This window comes from Pleurodeles waltl, chromosome 3_1 (assembly GCF_031143425.1).
Source record: "Pleurodeles waltl isolate 20211129_DDA chromosome 3_1, aPleWal1.hap1.20221129, whole genome shotgun sequence".
Taxonomy (NCBI): domain Eukaryota; kingdom Metazoa; phylum Chordata; class Amphibia; order Caudata; family Salamandridae; genus Pleurodeles; species Pleurodeles waltl.
The window spans coordinates 1,374,637,615-1,374,658,391 of record NC_090440.1 but is presented as its reverse complement, the minus strand read 5'-3'; the positions used below and the strand labels follow the sequence as shown (position 1 = coordinate 1,374,658,391).

At 43.6% G+C, this 20,777-nt stretch overlaps 1 protein-coding gene across 1 annotated transcript in view; it reads right to left on the bottom strand.

Moving 5' to 3' along the window:
• TECTA (tectorin alpha) overlaps positions 1-20,777 on the bottom strand; it is a 333,031-nt gene that overhangs the window by 75,810 nt on the left and 236,444 nt on the right. The window contains exons 13-15 of the mRNA XM_069221517.1: positions 13,735-13,934; positions 6,352-6,735; positions 4,640-4,926 (exon numbers count right to left, since the gene is read on the bottom strand). Of these exons, the coding sequence (XP_069077618.1) occupies positions 4,640-4,926; positions 6,352-6,735; positions 13,735-13,934 (871 nt within the window). The remainder of the gene's footprint in view (positions 1-4,639; positions 4,927-6,351; positions 6,736-13,734; positions 13,935-20,777) is intronic.

The window sequence follows — 20,777 nt, the reverse complement described above, 5'->3', positions numbered from 1 at the left end:
ATCACATTTGCTGCTTTGCGCTCCTAAGAACTGTTTTACTTAAATGTTTTAAATTGCATATATGCGGTTCTACTGATTGGAGTTTGCCTTTTTCATCCTGACTGCTTTTGTGCCAAGCTACTAGAAAAACACAAGTTAATTTGGGGCATACTTGTGTTTCACACTCACAAGAATTGTGGTTCCTTCTTGAGTAATGTTTCACCTCCTGAACCAGCAACTCAATTTCCTACACCAAGGAACTTATTGCGTGCTGACTGTATTTCACTCCAGAATTTATTGCTCAGTCTAATATTACTCACATGTGAGTGTTGACCAAAGGCTGCAAGTTGGGAGCAGGGCCTGGCCACATTTAAATCCGTGCTCCCACACCCCAACGTACATGGTTGAAAGCAGTGGCTGTGCACAGCATGTGTTGACTACCTATCTTGTCTTGTTCAGAGGCGCTTAACCTTCTATGGAGGGCTGGGCACTGGGACCCATATTTATACTTTTTTAGCGCCGCATTTGCGTTGTTTTTTTACACAAAATCAGCGCAAACTTACAAAACACAATTCTATTTTGTAAGTTTGTGCCGATTTTGCGTCAAAAAATTATGCAAATGCGGCGCTAAAAAAGTATAAATATGGGCCTAGGTTTGGCCAAAGACCAAGTATTCCAGCCCACCCCAAACTATGCACAACAAAGGCCATATGCAGTGGATGTTAACAGCCTGCCAGGGTTTGGGTTAATAGCCTGATTACAGGACAGTCCCTGTGTCCAATCCCTACTGTGAACAGCCGATGGCCATGCATAGCAGTGTTGGCTGCTAATGGTTTGTCGGACACATTTTGCTAGCCTTAGGACTCTTCACTTTACCCCAGTAGCCAGTGCTAAAGTGTGTGTGATCACTAACTAAAGCATGGTAACATTGGCCTACCCCCAATTGGTACATTTCATTTACATGTTAGAGCCAAGTAAGATGGTACTACATGTACTCAATACTACTAGTGGGCCTGCACCACTCTTTGTGTCACCCACTCAAGTAGCCCCCCAAATATGTTTCAGGCCCGCCACTGAGGCCTGTGTGTGTGGTTAAAACTGCCATTTCGACCTGGCAAAATCAACCTTTTGCCAGGCCTAAGCCTTCATTTTTAACACATACTCACTCCTAGGGTAGGCCCTAAAGAGCTCATTGTGCAGAGTACAATGTATTCAGAACATTGGATATGTATACTTTTAACTTTTACATGTCCTGGTGGTTTTTCACTACTGCAAGGCTGGTCTCTCCTATAGGATGTTATTGAGTTACCTCATTTTATTTAATTAGTGATAGATTTCAATTGGAAGCATATAAGATTAAGTTTAATTTAAAACCTTCTTTAATGGTAAAGTTAAATGTTTAAAATTGCATATCTCCAGTTCTAATGATTGGATTTTTGCCCTTTTGCTCCCAAATAATTTATTAAATTGTGCTTCATTTTTTGTGTTGTGCTTTTACGTTATTACTGTTTGAAGTGCTGCATATTATTGTCTCTAAATTAATCCTGACTGCTTTTGTTCCAAGCTACTAGAAAAGCACAAGTTAATTTGGGGCTTACTTGTGTTTCAACCTCATAAGAATTGTGGTTCCTGCTTGGGTAATGCTTCACCGCCTCAACTACTAACTCATTTTCCTACACCCAGTAACTTATTGCGTATTGACTGTATTCCACTCCTGAATGCATTGCTCTGTCTATTAGTAATAAAAAAAGGGATACTGTTCCTAACAGAGAAGATCCTATAAGGCTACACAATCATTCAGGTCAAACAGTAGGGGAATTGCCCCCTTAATTTTTGGTGTCCTCACACATCCTAAAAGGGATGTCGTGCTTCATCATCGGGCTGCTTCTTGTGGGACCGGCGCTGCAATGTCAGATGGACCCCATGAAGGGTCACTTTATCGGAGATCCTTTTATTAGACGCCATATTGTGAAACCTATAAGTGTGAGGGTGTCCTAAAATATGAGGTCAAAAATGCAGAACTGTCTAGGAGTCACCAAAAGGTAATTTAATTACACAGTACTAGTGGGTAATGAACCCACTTAGATATAGAAGTCAAAAGTGAGTAAAGGTCTGCATTTTTCGTGCCTGGTGATCCAGGAGAATTGGATCCATGGCGCTTCTTCAGGATCAAAACGAAATAAAAGTTTCCTAATTGGGAACTCCAAATGTCAGCGGGTGGTACGCTAATGGTTACCACTACAAGTGTAACAAGTGACCTCTATTAATTTTCAGTTTTAGAAAATATAAACTAATTTGATAGTACTATTTAGAAACTTCTGACATGTGTGAATGTCCAACCTGATAGAGAGGAAGAAAAAAAGAAAAAAAAGGAAATGAGATTATAAAATAATCCACACAGCGCATGTCACCTTATGCTAACATGCTGTCTGTTACTGTACTGAAACAATGTCTCATTAGTAACACCTGGATGGGAATACTATTTATAGCCAGGAATGTCCAGGGTCTCTGAATAAGTCGTGTCCATAGAGGTCCATGGCTTATGCAAAGAGCACACTCATCATGCATACCACAACACTGCATATGTCTAAATAGAAATAGTAGACAAACATTGCCAAGGGTGCATATTGGCTTATCTGACCTATTAGTCGATCACACACCGTGTTGACTTTAACACAATGTATCAGAGGCCTGTCATACCCTCAATTTGAAAAGTAGGTTGGAGTACCACAGTAACTTCTATAACTAAACATTACCACCAACAAAATGTTTGAGCGTGTCCACTAGCATGGTGACATCAACAATTCATCACATGCAGTATGATAGTGCCCCTGTGCCCATTGCATATGTATGACAGAGCAAAATGGTTCTTACCCTGCAGAAAGTCATGATAGGGCCCCATAGGTCGTAGCCAAAGGGTGGTATCCAGCTGTTGCCTCATTTCACTCGAAGAGCAACTTAAAGAAGCCCTATTGCTGGGTGGTAGACTCTGAGGAGCTGAGTGTTGTGATTTGTTCTAAACTGTCACAGATGTGTGCAGATATGAAGCATTCTGGGATGTAATTGTGGCTCCTAAGGACATGAAGCTTTATTTCCAGTTTTGTGTGGGGACCCTACCATTAAGATCGTTTTCCCACAACTGGTCGCCTGAGGGAGCAACAGCCTGTACAGCATACAACGCCCCCACTGAAAATCTACACCATGATTTATTTGTTTGTCCTGTCTATGCAGCGCCCCGCAGGAACTGGCTTGCTCCTTCCTGTAGATTACTAGGTGTTCGAAGTTATGCTGTTGCTCTTCATATTCTCAGGTCGGATACCCATCAGATTTTAGTTAATTCTCTTGCTAAGTTTCTTGGAGCCATGTGGCTTGCTAGAACCAAAATTTTACCTTCATTGACGTGATACTGCCCCTGTTTGTACAGTTATTATGCAATTGAAGGATGTTTGTATGGAGAGCATCATGGTCTTAGTTTTACTTTTGTACAAATGTATTTGTTAAAATCATTTGTTTGTCGAAGGTTGTATTTATAATTTTACTTGTTCTGTATTGTACTCTTATGGCCCCGGAGGCAGAAATTACGTTTTGAGAAAGAGTAATTAAGAGTAGTTATGGGCAAAAATCCTACCGCAGGAGAACAGGAACAAAGATTTAATTGAGAGCCAGTTGATGCAGGCTACTACTGTTCATGTCCCTAGCATTCAGTGCTACGTTCTTAGCACAAAATGCATCCTCAGGTCAATTTTGGATGCAAGGGTGCATTTTACAGTAAGAAAATACCGTTAATTGCTGGATTACGCTTTTCATAAAAATACTCAGAACCACAAATATTTTTGCTGTAATCAGGAGTAGTAACACTAGAGAGAATCATACCATTTACACCCACAACTAATTTATACCAATAAATAAATAACATCTTAAAGCAAAATGTAATTAAACAAAAACATGTTCATACTAGTACATGATACTAATGTCATGGTCTTTGTCAAAGTGGTAAGTATAATGTGATCTGTAACCTCAACTAAAAATGATACACATTTGTTGTTGCATCGGATTTATTAAGGGGGGTCATGTGGTCCAAACAGAAGATGCGGGCAGGAGAGTACATCTGTCATTCATGTTACTAACCTTGGGCCCAGAAGATGTTACTATAATTGTGCTTCAATATTTGACCAAATAAATCATGAGAGCAGATTACTTAAAATCTGTTTGCCTCAGTTTACTAATTTGTGCAATTGGTAATCTGGATAAAGTATCGACTATTTATTAATGTCTAATCTTCCCGTTTTAGGTCTGTAATCTGGTACTTGTACCCCGTGCACTACACTGTTTCATTCATCGCTGTTTAGCTCCAGCTAGATCAGTACAATATTGAAATCAACAAACAAGTAAACAGAGGTGCCTAGTTTTAGTGTTTAATTTTCTCGAGTCCTCCTACAGTATACATTGCTATTATTTGTCATTGCTGCATTTTCCACACAGGTAAAAAGACACCTGCGTTCACAAATCATCAGCGGGCGCCCCTGACAGTTGCATAGATCGATCATTCTGGATATTGTTCCTTCAGCTGACCTGCAACCTAATCATGAATCACATCACCAAGTGCTCCAATCGTCTAGATTCCTGAAATAAACAGTGAACAATCTAGCTGTTACGGTACCTTTTCTGCATGCCATTGGTCTTCCAGCTTTGTGCCAGCACCACACTGCTTACTACAGGCTTTCCTCGCAACGTCACATAGTCGTCAGTCAAGTCACCATTGAAGTTCCCACATAGACCGCACACTTTATTCTGGAGTCGCTCGCTGATGCTGATTTTGATGACGTTGTAGCCATTGTAATGGATCTGGATGTCGGGACTCGTGTCAATCACCAGGAAGCCCTCACTACTGTAAATCTTTGTTGACAGTCCGGTCACGAATGGGACAGTTACCTGGGTGCCATTGACCTGCAATGCACAAGAAGTGGGAACATAGTTTTCTTTTGGTATAAAGAGACAGCAAACACCGCAAGCATGAAATCAACATTTTACATTAACGAAATTTATAATGGCATAAAAATAACAACAGCACATGCACTTATTCTCAGACGAAAGGACAGTAGGTCTGATTTGGAGTTGAACAGTAATTGAAAATCATCCTATTTGTGAAGGAAGCAATAAGTGATTAATTAGCCCCTAAAACAGTGCTTCCCAAACTGTTTAGAACCATGACCCACTTTTTAGAACCACAAGCAAACCTTAGCAACCCACCTAGCTTTAATGGACATGAGATGGTCTCTTTTTAATGTAACTAAAGTGTGTTAGCGCACTATCATTTACAGACAGCACATTTTCCACTATAATGGCCACACAATCTGCATAGATGTACAAATTTACTAATAAAACTATATTGCACACAAATGATGTGTGGAAACTGGGTTTCAGTGAATATTTATAATTTGTGCATTGCCAAGTAAAGTGTCTTGATTTGTTTTATACCATTAAAATCTTCTCTTCCATCACACTTTGAATTGCAAAAAATGTGCTCCATTTTTTCCTTTCTAACTGTGTGTGTACAGTTTGTTTAAAGCAAAAGGGAATAAGGCCCATATTTATACTTTTTTAGCGCCGCATTTGTGCTGCTTTTTGACGCAAGAGGGGCGCAAACTTACAAAATACAATTGTATTTTGAAAGTTTGCGCTGCTTTGTGTTAAAAAATGACGCAAATGCGGTGCTAAAGAAGTATAAATATGGGCCTAAGATTTTGTTGTGCGTTACAAAAATGACATCCTCCAGTCTTTCCTTTCACACTCTCTGTATCCCAGCAAAATTGAGACATAATTCACTTTACGTTTGTCTCTCTGACTACAAAATGAGAGGACTTTGTAAACACTAATCTCCACGTTAAAAAATAAGGAACATTTTTTCAAAAGATACATCCTGACATTGGACCTCAGGCTTCCAAGCACCGTGAATGTGATGGTAAATACCGAATTTAAAGGAATCTTTATGTATTTCTTGGACTTTCTGTGCTCAATCCACCAGTCGGTTCCTACCCCTAGTTTGGAAAACACTGCCCTAAAATCACCAATATAGTGGCGTTAATTCTGTCTGAATATTTAACATTACCAGAGAATTCTCTGACAGCACATTTGCCACTTTCATCATAAAATGAAATATTTTTTGTGACCAACCAACTCTAGGTGAAACCCTTAGCCAGTTGAATTAAAATTGAAAACTATGAGTAACATATTTTAAGAGGCAAACAGTTGGAAAGAAATCTGGGAGAATGGAAAGATGGAAGAAAGGAGGGTAACAAGTGAAGAAGAGTCGGAGAGATGAGTGAGGAAGAGAGAGAGGAAGATCCCTCTTCGTACACCCAAAGGTGGTACCTTCACCGTATTGCGATCATTGATGAGAATCTGCTCTTCGTTGATGTAAAAATATACTGGAGATATAACAGTCAGGTTTGGAGACGACCATTTATCAAAATTAATGATGAGCTGGAAGGAAACGTCTGGCAGTTTCTGGCAGATGGTAGAGAGCACAAAGGCACAGTTGGCTGGGAACCTAAGGAAAGCCCCATCGAAGGTCCGAAACACTCCACCTCCAGCCGCAATGCAATACGAGCTTTTCTTGCTGAAACATCCACGCACACCATTTTTCAAGGCACACTCCTCATCGGACTTGCATTGACGTGGGTCACACTGAATGAGGTTCCTTCCAAAGCATCGACAACGACGGGTGCAATCACTGTTCCAGAACAGCTGTTTTGGCTACCAATGAAAGCATAAAGACTATTAAAATGCTCAAAAAAGGTACACACATTTTGCCACACTAGATAAAGACAGAAGCGTAGCTGGTAGAGTGTTAGATTTTTCCCCACATTAGTTTACAAACCCAAAAAATCCACTTTTTGCCTTCGTGTAAATTTGGGATAAGGGCTTCGGAGTTGCAACTCAATTTTTTTTAGTATATTTATTTTTATGACAAAGTGATGCAATTTTTGAAGAAACAGTTTGTTATTTTGAGAAATGGTTCATGAAAAATATAATTATTTTTGTGGCTAATCAATTTCTGTTTGTTATTTCCCCAGTGCAATTGTTTGTGGTGAAAATGTAGTAGCTGATTTCTAATTTGCGACAAGTGTATTTTGCCACACGGTATATCCACATCAAATTGGTGTAAAATATCCATGATCAAATCGATGGTCATCTAGATTTGTTTTGTTCTACTAGCGCAATGAAAATGTCCTCTAAAACTACATACGATTGAAATCCTTTTTCTTTCATATAACTTATGGTCGACTGTTCAACCAATGGAAATACCAGTGAGATAAATACTCTAAGGGCTCCTTTAAAAGTTGGACAGGTTTCTGTTTAATATTCCACCCAAACCCTTTCAGTGCTTGCTGCCATCATTACTGTTAGTTGGTGTTTTGGCATTACCACATGCTTTTCCCTAGTATTTCACCAGGACACTTCATCCAAAGTCTTCAGGAGAAATACTGCCGTAGGAATTTGGTTTACTGTATTAGGGTGTCAAACCCTACTCAAGCAACAACACAATCTCACACAATCTCTGTCCGAGTGAGACAAAAGTAAACCCCAAATTAACCTGTGATCATTCCTCTGGTAGCCTGGCACAAAAGCAGTCAGGCTGAACTTAGAGGTAATGTGTAAAGTATTTATGCAGCACTTCAAGTAGTAATAACGTGAAAACACAGGAAAAATCTCACACTAATTTAGAAAAATAGAGCAAAATTTAATAAATTACTTGAGACCAAAACAACAAAAATCCAGTCAGTTGAACCAGAAACATTCTATTTTAAAGATTTAGGTGAAAATAGTGCCTAGAATCACAAAGCGCTAACTGTTGTTATCTGGTAATGCCAGACCAGGACAAAGTCACAAGTTCAGGCCAACCGTGATGGAGTGTGGGCCAGATAAATGGACCAAGTTAGTTCTCCCGAACAGAGTACCTCAACTCTTGGGGCCAGATGCAGCAATATTGCAAATTGCGAGTTGCAATTTGCGAGTCAGAGCGACTCGCAAATTGCAACTCGCAATTTGCAATGCAGAACGGTGTCTCAGACACTGTCTGCGACTCGCTATGGGGTCGCAAAGACCCACCTCATTAATATTAATGAGGTGGGTCGCAAATTGCGGCCCCATAGCGACTATGGGCACTCGCAGATATGGAGGCCTGCTGTAGTCAGCAGACCTCCATGTCCGTGACTGCTTCTAAATAAAGCAGTTTTTTTTTTTCAAGTGTAGCACGTTTTCCTTAAAGGAAAACGAGCTGCACTTATAAAAAAAAACGAAACCTTTTGTTTCGGTATTTTTTCAGGGCAGGTAGTGGTCCCTTGGACCACTACCTGCCCTGAAAATATATTTTGTTGTCCATTCACATTTGCGAGTGGGTTACCATCCACTTCAAGTGGATGGTAACTGCGACTCCATTTGCGACCGCATAAGCGGTCGCAAATGGAATTGCATACCACTGCGAGTCGCAAATAGGAAGGGAACACCCCTTCCTATTTGCGAGTCGGAAATGCATTTTGCGAGTCGGTTCCGACTCGTAAAATGCATTTCTGCATAGGAAACTCCGATTTGCGACTCGCAAACGGCAATTTTTGCCGTTTGCGAGTCGCAAATTGTTTCCTACATCTGGCCCTTGGTCCTGAAGGATTGGGAGATTCTGCATTGAAGATGCGTCACTCAGCAGCAGTTCAATGGAGCCGCGACGCTGCAATGTGGAGTCCTGCATCATCATGGTGGATGCCGTCGATGAGGAGCCTGCATCAAAGATGAATCACACACTGCTGGTTCGGAAGAGCTGCGGGGCTACAATGCAGAGTCCTTTGTTATTGTCATGAATGCTATAGACGAGGGGCTTGTGATGCAAAGGCCTGTATGGAGGATGTGTTGTGCTGTAGAAAGTCTGAGGAGACTGCAGGCTGCGATGCAAGGTTTGGTGTTGAGGTTGCATTGTGCTGTGGCAGTTTTACACAGTTCTGCAGCGGGGCTGCAAGGAGATGTGCCATGCAGCATCAGTTCTGATCATAGGACCAAAGCTGTGCTGGCAGCGCACCTTCATGACCACTTCCGAGGGTCCAGGACTGGGGTGTCCCTCTTGGGGGGTAAAGGTCACATCGGACAGAGTCCAGGTGCTGGGACCAAGGTAGTTGGAGCCTTCTCTGTCCTGAGACTCTGATCAACAGGTCAGCCAACTAGCTCCTGGATGACTCTTGCAGTCCAGGGTTCAAGATGTAGGTCTAGTACTTTACTCGGGCAGCAGGGCAGTAGGGAAGCAAGGAAGCAAGACAGCAGGGGAGCTGAGCAACAGAGTAGCAGTTCTTCATGCAGAGCAGCACACCCGTAGTTCATAGTCTTCCACAGGTCCAAAGGTGTCCTGAAGGGTTGGATCAGATGGTACAATATTTATCCCTGGTGCCTATCATGAAGCTGGAGATGGATCTGGGAGTTTCCACCCCCCAGAGACTTCTGGATTTTCCTGCCTCTCTGCTCAGGTCCCACTTGTCTGGTATCACAAATGACTACTGTCAAACCCTTTATGAGTGTGCTCAGAAAGAGCCTTTGTTATGTACAGGTGCAATAGGTGACAGCTCCTCCCCCTCATCAAGTGAAAGATGGCCCATCCTGCCAATACCTATTTTCCTTTCTCTCACTCTCTCTCGGAGAAATAGATAAAGACCAACTGCTAGCTACATCTAGTCATGTGATCCTGGATACAGGCACCAGGCAGCAAATGGTTAGGAGAAGAAACTTCCAAATTCTAAAAAGTGGCATTTTCAGAATTCCAACTTAACCATTAAAGAGAATTCTCAAATTACAATTCTTTAGACACCAAACTCGACATTCCTAAAGGCTCCCAACTATTTTTATTTGTTAAATGTAATAAGGCAACCCAGTGCTATCCCATTTGAAAAAGTACGCCCAGCAGTAGTGAAAAAATAATTTTAGAGCTTTCCACTACCAGGACACGTAAAAGTTAAGGCTGAATGTCCAACCTTTCAAATATACTGCACCTTACCTCAGGGGCTTTTTAGGGCCTACCCTAGGGATGCCTTGTATATATAAAAAGGAAGGTTTAGACCTGGCAAAAGGTTTATTTTACCAGGTCAAAATGGTAGTTTAAAACTGCACACTCAGGCTGCAATGGCATGCCTGAGACATGTTTAAAGGGCTACTTGAGTGGGTGGCACAATGATTGCTGCAGGCCCACTAGTAGCGTTTAATTTACGGGTTCTGGGTACATGTAGTATCACTTTACTAGGAATTTATAGGTGAGATGAATATGTCATTTGGGTGTAAGCCAATGCCACAATTTTTAAAGGAAAGAGTGGAAGCATTTTAGCACTGGTCAGCAGTGGTAAAGTGTGTAGAGTCCTAGGGCCAGTAAAAACAAAATCAGCAAAACCAGGAGGATGGAATGCAAAATGTTGGGTGAAACCCATGCCAAGGATGTCAGGTCCAACAACTGCCCTTCATAATCCAGATGTGGGAGGTAACAAGGTTACTGGTACGATCAGGATTAATGGGGTGCATAGCAATTGAATGTTCTTAACCCCCAGCTAAGATTGTAATTTCAGGATAGAGCCAAAGACACCTACATACAATCAAGTGTGGGCCCTGCACAACATTGCTGTGGATACCCAACAGAACCAATTATGAAAAGTACTGGAACAGATTATGATTTTAGGAAGGAAGGTAAGTAACATCTCGAGTCAATTATAAATCAACAAAATTGCTGGATAGGCGTGGCAAAATACTTTGCTAATATTGTGCCACTATTGAGGTTCATGTATGCCCCCACGGCAAAAGAACAGCCAATTTCATACTTTAAGCTTTAATTTACTGTAATAGGGAATCCTGGGGTTTGTAATCTTGGTTTGTGAGAAAACAGGGCTGATTGCAGAGGGCTCCCAACTTTTTGATCCCATTTCTTACTTTTTGCTGGTGTTTTCCTGACTCTGATGGTGCCCTGGGGACTGCTAACCAGTCCCAGGGCCTGTGCTCTGTGAAAAATCAGTATGCAAATTAGGCTAATTAACATTCTCTAAGTCAACCTACCTATAAGTCCCTAGTATTGGGAGGGCATGTAGGTTTAGGGACCCCAGCATAGGTAGTGCACCCATAGGTGCACTGCTGAGGTGCCTATTGTCATTTTAAATTCAGGCCTGCCTTGCTGGCTGCTTTTAAATTAAAGTTACATGCAAATTCGACTTTAGAATTAAAAGTAGTTCTAAAGCCTTAAACTGCCTTGTTTTTACATATAAGTCACCCCTAAGGTGTGCCCTATGTGCCCCAAGGGCTGGGTGCCATGTAACTATAAGCAGGGACCTTATAAAAATGGTTTTATTAGCCCTGGTGTGGTAAAACAGGCACATTTGTTTTCCCCTCATTGTAGTGAATGGCCTCCATAGGCTAGAATGGGGAGACTTTATTTTAATTTTAAAAATCCCTTAAGTAACAGATACTACAAGTTTGGTATCAAATTAATTGTTATAATAAATCCCACAACTTCTAGTTGTGGGATTTAATATAACTTGTTCAGGTCAAGAGTTTTAAACTTTACCTGAAAAGTTGCCAACTTCAGCCCTGCAGTGTTTTTGCTGCTTTGCTCTGATTGGCCAGCCTCTGGCAGCCTGGCCAGGCTGCCTTGATGAGGTGTCAAGTCGCCTGGCTCCACACAAAGAGATGTGCCTGGGGAGGAGATATCCCCTCAGCAGATGGTGAGGCAGGAAGGGGGAGGGCTGCCAAACTGGTCTTCAAAGCCAGAGAAGGACATTTGGAGAAACCCAGCAGCACCCTCACATCCTGCAAACCCAGACAATTAGGTGCCCCCTTGATTAGATTAGGAGAGGGCAGGAGAGGGGTGTGTTTAGGATCTTTAGCCACACCAGTGGGTGGGCTCAGCCAGATGTAACCTCCAAAAATCACTTTCAGTCATGATGGATTTTTGAGGAATGTTGCTCCCTGGGATAGATTTTTACCACACTTCCCAGGAAGTGGTCATCACAGGGTGAAGGGGCCTGCCCCTGATTGGAGAACCAGGACCCCCTTGTTTTTCACCCAGGAGCAAGGATAACACTGGAAAACCTGTACCAACACCTCAGATCCCTATCAGATTCCAACAAGGAAGAACTACAGGAGAAGAAGGACTGCCCTGCTAGACCCCAGACCTGCACCTGGACACTGCACTCTGGAGGACTTCACTCTGGAGGACTGCACCAGCTGCACACCTGGCCTTCACCACTAAAAGGACTTTACCTGTCTTCTACTGCTTTAAGAAGGGACTCCCTGTTTGCTACAGGTACAAAGGAGCTTCCCAGAGTGCCCTGCATCAAGCCCTGTAAGCAGAGCCCAGCGTCCAGTGGCCATTTGAGAATTCTGGCCAGGTTCATTCTGGGAATTGTAATCCCAACTCCCAAGGAGCAACTCAGAGCTTCTGGAACCTTGGATCAATTTGTGGACACTTCAAGGACACAAAAAGGACCTCTGGAAGAAGATCCAGAAGATTGGAGACGTTTGGAGCAACTCCATAAGTTGAAGAGGTGCATTGTGGGAGTTGTAGTCCCAGGCCCTAAGTGGCACAACAGGGCCTCTGAACTCTTGGCTGGTGCTGTGGACCACTTTCCTGAATCAAACACTTCTGAATGTAAGTGTGACAGTGTTACCTCGCGGGTGGCCTGAACTCTGGACTTTGTTCCTTTCCAGTGTGACCTTTTTTAACCCTTTGAGCGCTAGTTGCTTCTATCCGCTAGAAAGCATTATTATTTTTTTAATTCATATTTCCGGTTCCTCTGATCTGATTTTATTCGTTTTGGTGTTATTTAAAGCTAAAAATATAATCTATTTTTATAAATTGATTTTGGATTTTTAAACTGTTTCCTGTGTTTTATTTAATTACTGTTTTGTGATATTTGAATGCTTTACGCTTTGTCTCCTAAGTGAAGCCTTTTCGCTCGTTGGCAAGCTACCAAGGGTTGAGCTAGGTTTAATTTACTGAGACCTAACTGGACCTAAGTGGAGGTTAGTGGCCTATTGCTAAGTGTAGGTGCTTACCTGCCCTTACCAATAACCCATTTTCCAACATGGTTTATTTCAGTCAAGCTTATTGAATTATAACATTATAACTCTATAATATGCCAAAAGAAATTCCACGACTGAAAAAGTTGTGTTCTCAGAACAAAATTTGATATTGTAGTATAGCCATATATCCATTTTTTAAAATATGAATTGGATATCTGCATGTGTAAGAGCCAGTTCACTATGTCAGAAGTTACGAGTAGGTTTAATAATTGGTGTGTCTTTTTTCGTAGTTTTACTGAAAGTGCAAACTGAAAATGGTTTCATTTCACAGACAAAATAAAGTTAATTTTGGTGAGGAAGGCAGATAAAAGGATGGAAGATGGAAAGAAAAGAGTTAAAAGAAATATAGAGACTGGCAAGAGACGAGGAAGGAATGACAGCACATGGAATTACGTGATGGAGAATAAAATGGAGGTTGGAGTGATGGGATGATGGGACTGAAAAAGTGAAGAAAAGGAAGGAAGGAACGAAGGAACGTAAGGAAGGAAGGAATAAAAGGTGGGAGGAAGGGAGAAGGAAGGAATGAAAGGTGGGAGGCAAGGAGGAAGGAAGGAAGAGTTGTATAGAGGCAGGTGGAAGGATGGATGAGTAAAAGAAACAAAGAAGGAAGGAAGGGATGAAAGTGAGAGAGAAGAGAAAAGAAACATATTTCCTTACCTCATAGTATTTTCCATCAGCATAACAGCCGCAGTTATGGGGGAGGATGCAGCTTTTGCCATTCAGCACATAGCCCGGATCACACTGACAGCCCTCCACACAGTAATGGTTGCAGTCACTTTTAAGCCGAATGGCAGCACAGCGAGGTTGGCAAACACTCACACAGCTCTCATAGTGACTGTATGGATGACAGGTGACATCTGCAAAGAACATGTATAGCAGCAGCAAGTGAGACCTATTGAAGATGAAACTGGCATAACCTTACACAGAGCACTTCCTGAAATATGGAAGTCCTTGACAATATATGCGTCTGCCCCATCCTTGTCGTTTTGTCTTTCTTCCTAAAATCACCATGTCTTTTTTGGCAACTGATTGTAGGGTCTTGATCCTAAGTGACCCCACAAACTGCAAATGTGAGCTCCTCTGGTCCAATGCTTTCGTGTGCCTTGAGAGGTGAGATATCCATTGATCTTCTCAGTCTGTAGATTTGGGTATAGACCCTTTGATCATTATTGCGCATGGGATGCCTGGGAAGCAAGATTTAGCTTTGGGGGTCTGGTCTGTGCAACCAGGTAGCCATGTGTAAATTAAGTCCAGAAGCTTTAGGCGAATAAGGCCCAGTTTCATTTATTTTCCTTTGCAAGTTTGGGATGCTTGCAAACAGTATAAATGTGCTTTTTTGCAATATCAATTGTGTGTGCATGGTTAAAGCTTTGTGGAAGCTAGTGGTACACCCATTTTGGATCTGTCTTTAGGGCACAGACACCTATTGGTAACATTTTATTTTTGTCAAAAAATATAATTGATTGAGGGAGGATGAATGTTGCCAGTATAATTGTCAAATAAATCCTCTCACTTTGAAGTTATAGAAAGAAAGATAAACACCAACCTCTATGGGAAGACAGAGCCTGACATTTGTACTTGGTCTTTAAATGTACAGCAAGTGTGGCAACATAAGAGCAAGATTTAAAGGCCTGTACTCTGCACCACTGTACTCAGCAGCACTATACTCTATGCCACTATGTTCTACCTTGCACTACTCCACTCTATGCCACTTCATTTTACTCTGAAACACCCTACTCTATGCCACTGCGCTTTAGGCCACTCTGTGCTACTCTATGGCACTGCAATCTACACTATACCACTCTGCACCACTCTACACTATGCCACTACACTCTACACTATTCTACTCTAACCAATGCACACTACACCAGAGCACTCTACACCAATGCACTCAACCACTATACTCAAAGCCAATACACCGTACACCACTACACTCCATACCAATCCATTCACGTCACTCTATGACACTGCTTTCTCTGCCATGCTACTTTGCACCACTGCACTCTACACCAATGCACTCTGTCACTCTACTATACAACTCTGTACTCAACGACCCTCTAATCTGAAACATTGCACTGTCAACCACTGAACTCTACACCACTCTACTCTTCACCACTGCACTCTATGGCACTGCACTACACCCCACCGCACTCTACTCTGCACCACTGCACTGTATGCTACTCTAATCTACTCTACACCACTCTACTCTAGGGAACTTCCCTCTACTCTGAAACCATGCATTCTATGCCACTGCACTCTATACAACTCCACTCTTCTCACCACTTTATGCTACGCCACTCCAATCTACCCTGCGCCACTCCAATCTACTTTGGGCCACTCTACTCTGCACCACTCTTTGCCCCTGCACTCTACATCCTATACTCTACTCTGCAACACTCTACTCTTGGTCACTATGCTCTACTCTGCAGCACTCTACTCTATGCCACTGCACTCTATGCCACTCTATCCTACTCTGCATCACTGCACTCTATGCCACTGCACTCTGCATCGCTGTATACTTCTGCACTCTATGACCCTCTACTCTGCACTCTACACCACTCTATTATACTCTGCACACTGTACACTATGCCAATCTACTATACACAACTACTCTCTATGACACTCTTTGCAACTGAACTCTATGCCACTCTACTCTGCACCACTCAATTCTAAGCCACTCCACTACACTACACCAATGCACTCTATGCCACTACACTCTATGCCACTCTACTCTGAAGCACTGCACTTTACAATACTCTACCCTGCACCACATCATTCTGTGACACAGCCCTCTGTGTCACTGCACTCTTCACAACTACAATCTATGTTGTGCCACTTCACTCACCATTCTACTCTTCACCACTCTACTCTACTGCACGCTACTCTAAACCAGTGCACTCTACACCAATGCACTGCAAGACTACTCTATATGACATTATATTCCATGATACTCAACTTTGACACTCAACTCCATTAAACTCCACTCCCCTTACATCACTCCATGCCACTTTATTCTATTTAGCGACACATTACTCCACTCTATGCCACTCCATGAAAGTCTGCGACACTTCATTCTATGATAGTCTACTCCACTATATGCCAAACCACATCAATTCAGGACAATGTACTATGCTCAAGAGCACTCTATTAAAATCTATCTATGCCACTTCATGTTACTTTACTCCACTCTGCACCACTGTTCTCTTCTTTATGCCTTTCTGCTCTACAACACTCTACTAATTCCATGCCACACCAGTCAATGACACTCTATGGCACACCATTCTCCTTTACGCCATTAACTTTCAGCCATGCTGAACAGCAGCCATGCTGGTGTACTACATGGCTAAAACACATTGGCAAAGCCATTAGCTCTTGCATAGGGGCAACCTTTGCCAATGCTTGTTTGATCCACTGGTTCTTAGTTTCAGGGTTGTTTGGAATGAACACTTAAAGTACAATGACGGTTCCTCTCCTTGGAAGACTTACTTCGTCAACTGTATTTAGAAATTGTATCACTGCAATTGTTGGAATAGGTCTTTTTTAAGAAGTGTTAGAAATGGGGTCTTTGGTTGGCAGTCAGGTTACCCCCTGTCGAAGCAAGGACCCTCACTCTAGTCAGTGTAAGTCACACACAATCCAAATGATCCTGTGCTCACCCTCTGGTAGCTTGGCACTGAGCAGTCAGGCTTAACTTAGAAGGCAATGTGTAAAGTATTTGTGCAATAAATCATACAATACCACCATATAGCACCACATAAATAAACTACACAGTGTTTAGAAAAATATATTATATTTATTTGGTCAAATGCAGGTCAAAACGATCAAAGATGCAATAAGTAAAGGTAGAGATGTCACTGAAAAGTGATATAAAGTGTCTTAAGTCTTTTTAAAGCAAACAAAGGCCCGCATTAAGATCGGACCGCCGGGCGGCCACCAATGCAGCCGCACCCCCGCCGCGGCCATTTGGAGATCCCCGCCAGCCCAGCGGGGATCTCGGCCGCAACACAGGAGCCGGCTCCAAATGGAGCCGGCGGTGTTGCTGCCGTGCGACGGGTGCAGTTGCACCCGTCGCGCTTTTCACTGCCAGTGATATGGGCAGTGCAGGGGCCCCCAGGGGCCCTGCGACCCCCCGTACCGCCAGCCTTTTCCTGGCGGTTCACACCGCCAGGAAAAGGCTGGCGGTAGGGGGACTCGTAATCCCCTGGGCAGCGCTACTAGCAGCGCTGCCCTGGCGGATTACTACCGCCGGGGCCATTGTGGCGGGAAACCGCCGCCCCGGCGGTGCCTCGGCAGTGCGACCGCAGCACTTCCGCCATGGTCCTAATGACCAGGGAAGCACCGCCAGCCTGTTTGCGGTGCTTCCGTCATTTCAGCCCTGGGGGTCTTGTACTGCCAGGGTTGTAATGACCCCCAAAGTCTCTTTCAAGCACAAATACCTGGTTCACGTGAAAAATCTCCGCAAAAAACTGCAGAGGAGAAGAAGCGTGGAAACAAAGGGGTGTGTGTCGATTTCTGGGGCCACACACGCCGATGCGTCGTTTAGTTTTCACGTAGGGACAGCTGTACATCGACTCCTGGCGCTCGGTCGTGGATCCTTTTCGGGTTGCGGGGTTTTCAGACGCCCCGGAGACAGTGTGTGGATTTCCTGCACTGACAGGATGAAGTCACAGGGGCTGCGTCAATCCGGTGGGCCTTGTGTTGAATTTTCTACCGCACGGCAGGCACTGCGTTTATTCCTCTCTTGAAGTTGGGCTGTGTCATTCCAGCTTGGCTGTACGTCGATCCAGTGGGCCGTGTGTCGAACTTCTGGTCGCTAAGCTGGTGCTGCGTCGATCTTCTCATTGCGAAGTTGGGCTGCGTCGTTCCGGTTCGGCGTGCGTGAAATTTTCACAAGGAGTCCTTCTGGAAGAGATGAAGTCTTTTTGGTCCTGAGACTTCACGGAACAGGAGGAAAGCTCTATCCAAGCCCTTGGGAGCACTTATTCACCTCAGACAAAGAGCAGCAGGGTAACAGCAAGGCAGCAGAGAAAAAGCAGTCAAGTGAGTCCTTTGGGCAACCCTGAAGTTCTTCTTGGCAGGATGCAGGTTCTGGTTACAAATTTCTTCTCCAGGAAGTGTCTGAGATGGTAGGGGCAGAGGCCCTGTTTATATACCCAAATGTGTCTTTGAAGTGGGGGAGACTTCAAAGAGTGGCTTAGAAGTGCACCAGGCCCCCTTTCAGTTCAATCATGTCTGCCAGGTCTCAGTAGGGGGTGTAGCAGTCCTTTGTGTGAGAGCATGCCCTCCACCCTCCCAGCCCAAGAAGACCCATTCGAAATGCAGATGTATGCAAGTGAGGCTGAGTATCCTGTGTCTGGGGTATGTCTGAGTGAATGCACAAGGAGCTGTCGACTAAACCCAGCCAGACGTGGATTGTAAGGCACAGAAAAATTAAAGTGCAGAGAAATGCTCACTTTCTAAAAGTGGCAGTTCTAAAATAGTAATATTAAATCCAACTTCACCAGTCAGAGGGATTTTGTATCACCATTCTGGCCATACTAAATATGACCTTGCTACTCCTGCAGATCAAAAAAGAGAAAGGGAGCACACTGCCTTGCATTCAAGCGGAAAATAGCCCCAAGGCATCATGGTAAATGCAGTCATTTAAATATAAATAGCGAGAATTTTTCAAACACTGATTCACCCTAAGTAGGTGCAGCAAGTGCTGTATTGCTGTAGAAAGTCTTTCACCTAAGGTAGGTGCAGCGAGTGCCGTATCTCTGGACACGTGTTTCTGGCTTTCGGCCGTCATCAGCAGAGAGCGTATGTAACTGAAGGGGTCGCTTGAAATGCTGCCAAACGTCTTCACAGGTTTTTGTACCACTCAGTAGGCACACAGGTGCATCGCCAGTGCTCGTCAGCAAGAGGCTCACGGGAGCCGTCATTTAGACATCCAAAAAGAAAAAGGGAGCACACTGCCTTGCATTCAAGCGGAAAATAGCCCCAAGGCATCATGGTAAATGCAGTCATTTAAATATAAATAGCGAGAATTTTTCAAACAATGATTCACCCTAAGTAGGTGCAGCAAGTGCTGTATTGCTGTAGAAAGTCTTTCACCTAAGGTAGGTGCAGCGAGTGCCGTATCTCTGGACACGTGTTTCTGGCTTTCGGCCGTCATCAGCAGAGAGCGTATGTAACTGAAGGGGTCTCTTGAAATGCTGCCAAACGTCTTCACAGGTTTTTGTACCACTCAGTAGGCACACAGGTGCATCGCCAGTGCTCATCAGCAAGAGGCTCACGGGAGCCGTCATTTAGACATCCAAAAAGAAAAAGGGAGCACACTGCCTTGCATTCAAGCGGAAAATAGCCCCAAGGCATCATGGTAAATGCAGTCATTTAAATATAAATAGCGAGAATTTTTCAAACAATGATTCACCCTAAGTAGGTGCAGCAAGTGCTGTATTGCGCCAGTGAGTGGTACATAAACCTGAGAAGACTTTTGGTGGCATTTCAAGCAACCCCGCAGACTTGGCTTCTCTCTGCTGATGACGGGCTAAACCTAGAAACACGTGTCCAGAGATACACAGCACTGGCTGCACCTACTTAGGTGAAAGACTTTTGATTACTTTTTCAGCACAAAACGAAGTGACTGCATTTACCATGATGCATTGGGGCTAACTTTTTGCTTGAGTGTGAGGCAGTGTGCTCCCTTTTTTCTTTTTGTCCAATGACTGCTCCCTTGAGCTAACGAGCTGACGAGCTCTGGTGAGGCACCTGTGCGCCAGTGAGTGGTACATAAACCTGAGAAGACTTTTGGTGGCATTTCAAGCAACCCCACAGACTTGGCTGCTCTCTGCTGATGATGGGCTAAACCTGGAAACACGTGTCCAGAGATACACAGCACTTGCTGCACCTACTTAGGTGAAAGACTTTTGATTACTTTTTCAGCACAAAACGAAGTGACTGCATTTACCATGATGCATTGGGGCTAACTTTTTGCTTGAGTGTGAGGCAGTGTGCTCCCTTTTTTCTTTTTGTCCAATGACTGCTCCCTTGAGCTAACGAGCTGACGAGCTCTGGTGAGGCACCTGTGCGCCAGTGAGTGGTACATAAACCTGAGAAGACTTTTGGCGGCATTTCAAGCAACCCCACAGACTTGGCTGCTCTCTGCTGATGACGGGCTAAACCTAGAAACACGTGTCCAGAGATACACAGCACTTGCTGCACCTACTTAGGTGAAAGACTTTTGATTACTTTTTCAGCACAAAACGAAGTGACTGCATTTACCATGATGCATTGGGGCTAACTTTTTGCTTGAGTGTGAGGCAGTGTGCTCCCTTTTTTCTTTTTGTCCAATGACTGCTCCCTTGAGCTAACGAGCTGACGAGCTCTGGTGAGGCACCTGTGCGCAAGTGAGTGGTACATAAACCTGAGAAGACTTTTGGCGGCATTTCAAGCAACCCCACAGACTTGGCTGCTCTCTGCTGATGACGGGCTAAACCTAGAAACACGTGTCCAGAGATACACAGCACTTGCTGCACCTACTTAGGTGAAAGACTTTTGATTACTTTTTCAGCACAAAACGAAGTGACTGCATTTACCATGATGCATTGGGGCTAACTTTTTGCTTGACTGTGAGGCAGTGTGCTCCCTTTTTTCTTTTTGTCCAATGACTGCTCCCTTGAGCTAACGAGCTGACGAGCTCTGGTGAGGCACCTCTG